At 43.8% G+C, this 10,450-nt stretch overlaps 1 protein-coding gene across 1 annotated transcript in view; it reads right to left on the bottom strand.

Moving 5' to 3' along the window:
• Positions 1-5,926: 5,926 nt before the first annotated feature.
• The window catches only part of PGAM2 (phosphoglycerate mutase 2), a 10,628-nt gene continuing 6,104 nt past the window's right edge, over positions 5,927-10,450 (bottom strand). The window contains exon 3 of the mRNA XM_081961343.1: positions 5,927-6,147. Within this exon, the coding sequence (XP_081817469.1) occupies positions 5,978-6,147 (170 nt within the window). The 3' untranslated portion in view covers positions 5,927-5,977. The remainder of the gene's footprint in view (positions 6,148-10,450) is intronic.

Below are 10,450 nucleotides of genomic sequence, written 5' to 3'. Positions count from 1 at the left end.
AACGCTTCCCCGAGCATCTTCCGGTTGAACGCGCGCTACCGTTCCCGCTAAAAAGTTTTCCTCCGCCCCCCCACTCTGCGGCTTGGCTGAGCGTTAGAAGGAAGCCGCTGTTAGACACCAACAAAAGGGGGGGGGGTTTCCCTCGGGCTGTTTTAGGGGGTCCTCCCCCCCTTCCCACGCGAATGTTGTTAAATAGTCGTTTCCAGGAAGGGCTTATTTGCAAGATTGGTACTCTCTGAGCTTGGTGGTTTTCTTAACGGGCGTTTCATGATTAAAACTAGGCAAACCTAATCAATGCTGAGCACTGATGAGGTTACCTAGTTTGATCATGAAACGTCTCCCCCCCAAAAAATCACTCATCTCAGAGGGCACCAAGAAGCCCTCATTTCAACCCTGAGCTACAAATATTCTCCTTTATTGGTTAGTTGCAAGAGTTTGTTAAAAAGTTTAGGAATGGAAGAACAAAAAGGAGGTCCTGGCAGCGATAGGGATCCGAGTCAGGACAAGGGCTCCATGTCTATGGATCAGATGTGCCGCTTTTTCCACAGGAAAAAAAATTTTTTTTTGAAATAATTGAAAATACTTGTAGCTCTGGTTTTAGATTTTGACAGTGGTTTGCTTTCCAAGCTTGTTTCTATTTAGTTTCTGAACCTTTCATTACCAGACTAGGTATCATCAGCAAGATTTTCTTGGGAGCTATATTTAAAGCAGCTGATTGGTTCTCTTGTTGATTGGTCGTCCGGTTTACTATTCTGACACACGACATTTATAGGTTTAGAATAGGATAAAAAAAACCTGCTGATTATGTTACCTAATCTGGTAATGAAACGGTCAGAAACTACATTGAAACAAGCTTGGAGAGCAAACCACTGCCAAAAAGTATTTTTCCCCAATTTGAGCACCGTGCTCGCTGTTTCTGCTTGGCATCTCTATGACTGAATGAAGAAAATGTGGAAGGGGGTACAAACGACAGCCCTGCTGAGTTAGATCAACATTTCCCAATGTAAGGGGTTGTATGATGTGTGGATTTCAACTCCCCGAATTCCCCCTCCAGAATGCTAGCAAGGGAGTTGAAGTCCATCCAAATTAAACCATGCTGGTAGGGGAATACTGGGAGGCTGAAATCCACCTCTTAATGTACTTGAAGCTGATAAATGCTCAACTACTGTGTATGAATTGGAGGAAAGGCATGTATAAAGCTAATATTTTTTAAGATTTTATCTTACGGTTTGATCCTTTTACTTCCTAGTATAATATCCTTAGCGTTTCATTTCTCACCCAGAAACCCACACAAAATAAAGATACCCATATTAATTATAAGAAAAATCCCATAGTCTGTTTCAGAACGGCACCTTTATTCATGAAATCACCAAATCATCTGTAAGTTTTCAAGGTCTTTAGATGTCTCAATTAGACAGGATGAACTTGGGAGGTAATAAATTCTTCCCTGTCGGATCCTACATTACCAGATTTTGCACTGAGTAGTAAGAAGGACTTACACTGGAGCTGGTTTCATGTGCAAATAGCAGAAATAAACAATAAAATATAAATGTATCAGCCAGAAACTGTTTGTCAGGCCTACAGTTATATTCCTTTTAGAATCTTTGGCCTGCCACACTTTCTCTCTCTTTCTTTACTATGCTGTTTAATTAGTGGGCAATTGGGAGTGGGGAATAGTATGGAGTAGAATTATGGAATGTGTTGTTGTCATTGTTTTCTAGAAGCCCAAGGTCATCTTTTGTCTCCGCACCTCTGCATCTGACCAGAACTAGATGGGTGGAAATGCCAGCATGGCCGAAGAAGATTGGACCATGTGATGGATTTATGGATGTGGGGATAAGATCATGAACTTTCAACTGCGTGGAATCCCAGGAAGCTTTAGATTTGGGATTTTCCACAGATGTGCCAACATGTTTGTCTTATTAAATTGGACTTTTAAGGATAGCTCTGCCTTGGACTCTGATTTAATTCTGCATGATATTTGGAACGCTGACACTGTTCTTGTGTCAGAGGAGAAGAGAAGGGAGAGGAGCTTAAGCAACTGGGTTGAACAGACAGTTCTGGGAATAAATTATTTTCCCAATTCCCAAAAGTTAACCAGCCTTTCCCAACTAAGTAACTTTCAGATGTGTGGGTTATAGCCATAATACCTTCCAACCAGCAGATGCAGCAACCATGTTGGCTGAGGGCAATGGAGGTTGTAGTCCCGTACATCTATAGGGGTAGGTCCTAAGGACCAAGAGTACACTAAGTCTGCTATCCTTTTCTGGAAGTTAACGTCCACGAAGGCGTCCGCTCCCGCGAGGAATGGTATATACCGAGTCCGGCCTCCGAAATTCCCCGTCTTCTCATGCCTTCCCTTCCCGGCCCCATCGCGGAGAATTTACCGCCGGCTCTCCGAAGAGCCGCTGTTGCTGCAGACACGGGTGGGCGCAACTGAACGTGGGAAGGCGCAGCCTTCTGCCGGCTCTCCTGCTTCGTCTATGCGCGCCGTCATTCTCGCTCGCGGGGCTTTGCTGGCCCCCTGCCCCGAATTTGACTCTCTCCCCCTCTTTCTTCCCAGGACAGAGGGGGGGGGGTGATCTTCCTTGGCTGCCTTGGTTTTAATCATCATCCAGTCCCCAAGAACAAGCCGCAGGGTCTCTCTCTCTCCACCCTCTCGGCTTCGTTCGAAAAAGAATTGCGCTTTGTCCGCCTTCGTCTGAAGCGTCAGCCTTCTAACACGCGTCATGCACACAGAAGCAAAGGGGAGGGGTTTGTGCGCGATCCCGGGCTGCTATGTGCGCCATCCTGAGCGACCATTAGGGGGCACCAAAGAGAATTAATTCTTTCTTTCTTTGGAGTTCTGCAGGCCAGATGTGGAAACCTCTGGGGTGGGGTTGGGGGTGGGGGAGGAAGGGAGGATGGATGGTCAGCCCAAACTCCCCTGCCCTCCATTCCTGCTCCTTCTCTTTGCCCATTCATTCTCCTTAGGGCGGCAAGGAAGATCAGCTGCCTTGCCATCAGAGTGGGATCAGCCAGAGTGCCAAACCACGGCTTAAGTAACCAAGGCTAAATGAACCACAGGACTCCAATCCAACTGAGTGAACAAAACCCACTTGACAGATTGCAACAGTTAGATTCACACAGCACACAAAGATCCAACCAAAGCACACCTCAGATGGTTCTGATGCAAAGGCTGAACCCACCTCAATCTCAGCCACCTTTCTCAGGTTAGGTCTCTCCAGGGGATTGGCGTGGTTTGTTCAAAATATCCAACCGGCTTTGCTCCTGACAGATGAAAATATCTTTTATTTGGAACTTGAGGGTAAAGATATGCAATAGTCTCTATCAGGATATGGAGGGGAAATTCAGTACTATTTATAAACGATCACCTTGCAGGATACGACTATTACCACTTCTCCCAATCCTTTTCACAAGCAGGTGACAAGGTTCCTCACAATTGCAAAGGTAAGGTTCCACCCATTTTGCTGACCAGATGGACTGGTAGGATTCATTCCAGGATCTCCATCATCCCACGGAATTGTCTTCGGCATCATCACCTTCTCTCTGTCCTCTGCTGCAACTCCAAATTGCAACTTTGGGATCCTGATTTTGTACTCTGGGGAGATCCAGCCATGTTCTCCCTCTGGAAACTGAGAATTCTAGGCTGTAAATCCCACTGCCTTTCTGGGTGAAGGAACCTCATAAAGGTTAAGGCATAAAAGAAAGAAATAAAGGACACCATGGAAGTCTGAAGTTCTTCCACAGGTTTATGGATATTTTAAATTGCGGGATGGACTCAAAATTCTGTGTGTCCAAAGTCAAACTGTGAGGGGAGATTGTGTAGTAACTGTATAATCTTAAGATCTAGACACAATGATCCTTCAGGGGTGGACTTTGAATGTCTATGTTTGTTAGTTGTCTTTTCTTCTATCTCTATCTCTACATTCTTGGTATCTTAAAGCAGAACAGCCTACTGCATTTACATAATTGGATGAAATGTAGGTGATCTTTCAAAATAGCTTTCAAAACATATGCAATGCATATGCATCTACATAAGGAAAGTAGGAGTTGAAACAAGTTAATACCCTATCCTTCTAAAAAAAAAACACCAACTAGTTCGATAGAAAAGAATATTTATAGCTCAGGGTTAAACTGCTGGGTTCTTGGCACTGATTATGTTATCTAGTTTGGTAATGAAACGTTTGCAAGAAACCACCAAGAACCCCACAGTAACTATTCCAGAACAATTAGAGGTGAAACAATAGGAGGAACACAGAGCTGTGTTTAACTTAAGGTCAGTTTGGATGACATTTGAGAGCCATGTTATCAAACATACTGGGAATGACAGGGCTAACATTGAAATGGGTTTTATTTCTGCGGGGTTAAGACAAAATTAGCTTAAACCATGACTAAGGCAGTTTCCTAACACAGCAGTGTATATAAAGTACAGCCTTACTAATCCCTGATAGAAAAACACCCACACGCCACTGTAAATTAAATACTGTTCTTTTCCACCTAATATTTTCTGGAGGCTTCTCCTAACAGCTTTGTCAGTACCAGGAAGCATCCCCGGCTTAATGCATTCTTTATTCACCCTCTAACTGCACATACACACACATACTGTATTTGCACCCCGGAAATGAGACAATGTGGTGGGTTTCTCTGAAGCAGCTGCCAATCTGAATCATGTTTCCAATCTCATCCCCTGCCAGAACTGTAGGAATTGCTTGCAATCATGGTATGCTAAACCCCCCTAGTCGACTGGCGAGGGAGGAAGACCTCCTCCAAACTTTTGGTGTTTTGTGATTGTGAAATATAGGTTCCCTGTGCTTGGCGTGTGTGGTGGTGTTGGTGATGATGGGGCTGGAGAGAACACAGAATCATGGGGTTGAAAGGGACCACAGAGGTCTTCTAGTCCAGCCCTTGTTCAAGGAAGGACGGTTGCAGGAACTGGGTATGTTTAGCTTAAGAGAAAGAAGGACTAGGGGAGACATGATAGCATTGTTCTAATATCTCAGGGGTTGCCACAAAGAAGAGGGAGTCAAACTATTCTCCATGGCACCTGAGGGTAGAACAAGAAGCAATGGGTGGAAACTAATCAAGGAGAGAAGCAACTTAGAACTAAGGAGAAATTTCCTGACAGTTAGAACAATTAATCGGTGGAACAGAAGTTGCCTCCAGAAGTTGTGAATGCCCCAACACTGGAAGTCTTTAAGAAGATGTTGGATAGCTATTTGTCTGAAACGGTATAGGGTTTCCTGCCTAGGCAGGGGGTTGGACTAGAAGACCTCCAAGGTCCCTTCCAACTCTACTATTGTATTGTATTGTAAGGAGACCTTATATCATCCTGGTCAAATGATTATTTAGTTTATTTTGAAACCTCCAGTGATAGAATACCCACAACTCTAGGAGGCAAGCTTTTCCACTGATTTCTCCTTACCCTAGGTTGGGTCTCTCCTTAACAATCTTCCACCAGTTGCTTCTTGTCCTGCCCTCAGGTGCTTTGGAGGAGAATAGATCCATCTCCTCTTTTCTGTGACAGACCCTCAAGTACTCAAGTTATCATGCCCCCTCCCCACAATCCTTCTCTTTGATAAGCTAGACATACCTAGTTCCCTCAATTGTTCCTCATAGGATTTAGCCTCCAGATCTGTTATCAGTATCGCCCCACAAACTTAACTTTGATGCCTTAAATACCCACCAGAAGATTTGCAATTAAGTCGCACGGACATTGGTTTTTCTGTGGAACATCTGTTTTGATGCCAGCTGATGGGGAAAAAAGCAGTGTTTGATCCAGGTCTCAGCAATGTGCAAGGACTCTAGCATGAAAACCCCTATTGTTAACAACAGGAAGGCTAAAACAAGGAGGAGCCCATTTTTAACCCCAATGGTCTTCCCCCCTGCGCTATTCCTGAACATAAAGATCTCACTCACACAAGCAGGGTTTTCACATTTCTTTTTAATTTCACCAATGCCCTTTTTGCTGTTCTTCTCACTTTTTGACCTTGCCCTGTGCTGCCACAGCTTCCATGGCCTTCCTCACGGTCTCTTCATCACCCAAGAACTGCATGGGCTTGGTAGGCTTCAGGTTGTCATCCAATTCATAGACAATGGGAATCCCAGTTGGAAGATTGAGTTCCATGATGGCCGCATCAGACATCCCTGTGCAGAGACAATGGAGCCAGGTCAGATAATTGCCCGCAGAGGTCTTCTACACTGACGTCAACAATAAGGCCAAGCCAACTAAGTACAGATAGTCCTCAACTTAAGACTACAATTGAGTCCAAAATGTATGTTGCTAAGCCACACAGTGAAGTCAATTTTGCCCCATTCTATGACCTTTCTTGACTCAATTGTTTAAGGGAATCACTGCAATTCATAAGTTAGTAGCAGGGTTGTTAAGTGAAACTGCCCCTTGACTTTGCTCATCAGAAGATCACAAAAGGGGATGACTCTGGGACACTGCAACGGTCATAAATATGAGTCAGTTGCCAGGCATCCAAATTTTTATCGCATGATCATGGAGGTGTTGCAACGGTTGTAAGTGTGAAACCTGGTCATAAATCACTTTTTTTCAGTGCCGTTATAACTTCAAACAGTCACTAAATGAACTGTAAGTCAAAGATTACTTGTAACTTTCTCCTTTCCATTTTAAATCTATAGATTAAGAAGGCTTGGTTGCAAGGAATTAGAAGTTTCTTCTCTGTGGACCCAATAAAGGAAGGATTATTATTTTTTGCCTCTAGACATGGTTCTTCCTCTCAAGAAATCCAGATTGGTTTCTGGCGGAAATATTCTTACAATAAAAAAACGTACAGTGGGTAACAGGACCAGACCAAACCATAAAAGTAAGGAAAATGCAGTGGTTAACCAACCACTGCCGTTCAAAGCATTTATCAAAATGATAAATGTGTCAGACCTGCAGTTATATTCCTTTTTAGGATCTTTGCCCTGCCACACTCTATATTCTATCATTATGCTGTTACATTAGTATAGTAATTGGGAGGGGGACTAGAAAGGAGTAGAATTGTGGAATGTGTTGTTGTCATTCCTTTCTAGAATACAATACAATAGCAGAGTTGGAAAGGACCTTGGAGGTCTTCTAGTCCAACCTAGTTTCAACTGGGTGGAATCCCAGAAAGCTTTTAGATTTGGGATTTTCCACAGGTGTGCCAACATGTCTGTCTTGTTAAATTGGAACTTTACGGATAGCTCTCCCTTGGACTCTGATTTAATTCTGCATGATATTTGGAACGCTGACATTATTCCAAATCTGAAAACTTCCTGGGATTCCACCCAGTTGAAAGTTCATGAACTTATCCCCACACCCATAAATCCATCACATGGTCCAATCTTCTTCGGCCACGCTGGCATCTCCACCCAGCTGGTTCCGGTCAGGTGCAGAGGTGCAGGGACAAAAGATGACCTTGGGCTTCTAGAAAGGAATGGCAACAACACATTCCATGCATTTTACTGCTTTCTATTCCCCTCCCAATTACTACACTAATGAAACAGCATAATGAAACAATAGAGTGTGTGGCAGGCCAAAGATCCTAAAAAGGAACATAACTGCAAGCCTGACAGGATCTCGCTGGGGCCTCCAACAAAATGTCTTAATTCATGCAATAACTCATTTGAAGAGAGTTTGGTCCTAGGGCCCTTGTTACCTCTGCAAATGTCAAGATAAACAAGCATGTCCTCTGCTATTATCTAAAACTAAACAACATCAGAGTCAGCCAGGCTTCCCAAGAGATAAAAATGCCTTTTATTCATATGATTGGATGGGTGAAGTAGTTCTTTTCATAGTCACCCATCTTTCCACTTCCACCAGCTTCTTCACACACTTTTATTAAATTCCTGATCGCTACCATGTTTCCCCAAAAATAAGACAGCAGGATCTTATTTTCTTTTGACCTCCGAAATAAGAACTTGGTCTTATTTTCAGGGAGATCTTATTATTTTTGAGGTGCAGGAGGGGGCGAGCGTGGTCACCTCGTGGCTGCTGCTGTGTTGCAATATTTTCGGAGAGGTCTTATTTTCAAGGGAGGTCTTATTTCAGGGCATGCGCTCAAAAGCCTGACTGGGCTTATTATCCGGGGAGGTCTTATTTTTGGGGAAACGGGGTAAATTGCTAAATGTTACAATAGCCCAGTGTCTAAACAGATTGCATCTTCATGTAGCTTGCTTTTAACTCCATCAGTTTGAGATTATAAACCATTGAAAGCAATTCATTTGACAAGCAATTAAAAAAGGACTCAACGAAGACTACAGTCTATGAACCAAGGAAGGCCAAAATCAGGCCGGAGAGTTCAGAGAGGGATGAGAGAAGCTTTCGGAACAGCTAGTAATTGGCTGAAGTTACCACCCCAGAAGCAGCGAGGAAACCCAAGCAGCCTCTTGTAGTTTTTGTTGGAACTATTTGCCCAGATAGAAGCAAAGGTGATAGATATTCCCTAGCTACTGTCTAGCAGGGGTCTGATGCTGGAGAAGACTCTTGAGAGTCCCTTGGACTGCAAGGAGATCGAATTATTCAATCCTAAAGGGAATCAACCCTGACTGTTCTTGGGAAGAACAGATACTGAAGCTGAAGCTCAAATACTTTAGTCACCTAAAAGAGAGGTACATTGGGAAAGATCCTGATGTTGGAAAAGATGGACGGCAGAAGGAGAAGGGGACAGCAGAGGATGGGATGGTTAGATAGTGTCATCAACGCAATGAACATGAATTTGGGCAAACTCTGGGAGGCAGTGGAGGACAGGAGGGGCCTGGCGTGCTGTGGTCCATGGGGTCATGAAGAGTCAGGCATGACTTAACAACTGAACAACAACAACAAATGATGGTCAGGATTTCTGCAATCTAGATAGTATGAGAATCCTTATGAAGCATCTCAGTAGCTACCAGTGAAGGACATTAGCAGAACTTTGGAAAGAACTGGAGCACTTGTTTGAGCCAAGGCAAATGATGTCTCGCCTCCCTCCTTATTTGTGAGAAGTACCTTTGCAGCATTCACAACTTTGGAGATGTTAGGAGAACAGGGGCAGAGGTAGGGGAGACCGAAAGGCTATTAGTGAAAGCCAAGGATGAGAAAACCTCCCAGCTGCCCTTTTAACTGGGAGGCAAAAACCTCCCACCTGCCCTTTTAACTTTTGTAATGTGACACCAGACTGGAAATAGCAACACAACCTTCAGCAGAAGGCATGTCAAATTGTATTCAATTCATTTCAAACCACAGCTCAGGCTTGGTAGCAGCTTTTCCAGGACCATTGCTACAGAAAGAGGGTGTGGATAGATGGAAGGGGAGGGGAGGGGGAGGAAGGAAGGAAGGAAGGAGGGTTTGAGTCAGAGGTGGGCTGCACATACTTTAACAACTGGTTCACCGAAAATATGAGTGTGCGCGCACGCTTGCTTCACACTTGCACACAACATCTAAAACAAGGCTTTTTCGATGGGGGCAGCTTCCTGCACACCTGTGCTAGGTTAGGCTGCGGGGTGGGTGGGTGAGCGAGCCGGGGAGTAAGATATCTAGGATAGCGTTGGCAGCCAGTGCTCAGAACTGCCAGTTGGGGTGAATCAATCCAAACTGGCAGCCGGCCACCACTGGTTGGAATGCTAGCGTAGAGAGGATAAAAAATAATCTTTCCACTGTGCCTTGTGATAAATAAGTTTAGTAATTGGCCTTATCCATCACGACAACCATTTTAAGGACAGGCATGGCAACTACTAGGTGAGAATTCCATGCCAGATGTGCTTGTTGGCTCTCTCATGGTGTACTAATGGTGTATAACCACCATTCTGTTAAGCTGGTAAATACTGTGTTGCAGCAAACTGCTTCCTATAGATATAGATATATTAAGAAATGTTTCACAATATATAATTACATATTGTTTTTGTGATTAATCACTAGGCTTTAATTATGTTCAATCTATAACAATAAAAATGCATCCTGCATATCAAGACATTTACTTTACGATTCATAAGAGCAGCAAAATTACAGTTATAGAGTAGCAACGAAAATAATTTTATGATTGGGGGTCACCACAACACGAGGAACTGCATTAAAGGGTCGCGGCATTGGGAAGGTTGAGAATCACTGCTATAGAAGATCCTGCAGAAAGATTAGGATGGTCCAAGAAGGCAGACGTAAGTTATCAAGGTTCAAGGAACCTAAGTACATATCTGAGGAGCCACAAATCCGATGCTCTGCCCATCTAAAGGTCACCTGTAAGTGATATACTCCTTTATGAAGGCCAGACTCAGCTGTCCTTTGGTGCCCTGGCCTAACAGCAACTCTCTTAGCAAACCTGGTTGGTCCATCCAGTCAACCAAAATTACATACACTTTAAGTAAGTGTTGGGACCTAACCTGTATGATCCCATATGGGTGTCCGAGCACCTTTTTTTCCTCTTTTCAGTAACTCCCTGATTCAGTTCAGTTTAGAAGAACACGGGAAAGATTCATCTTTGTG

The sequence above is a fragment of the Natrix helvetica genome (assembly GCF_964273705.1).
Source record: "Natrix helvetica genome assembly, chromosome: 8".
Classification (NCBI taxonomy): Eukaryota; Metazoa; Chordata; class Lepidosauria; order Squamata; family Natricidae; genus Natrix; species Natrix helvetica.
Note: the sequence above shows the minus strand (reverse complement) of the source record. Positions and strands in the feature narration are given on the sequence as shown.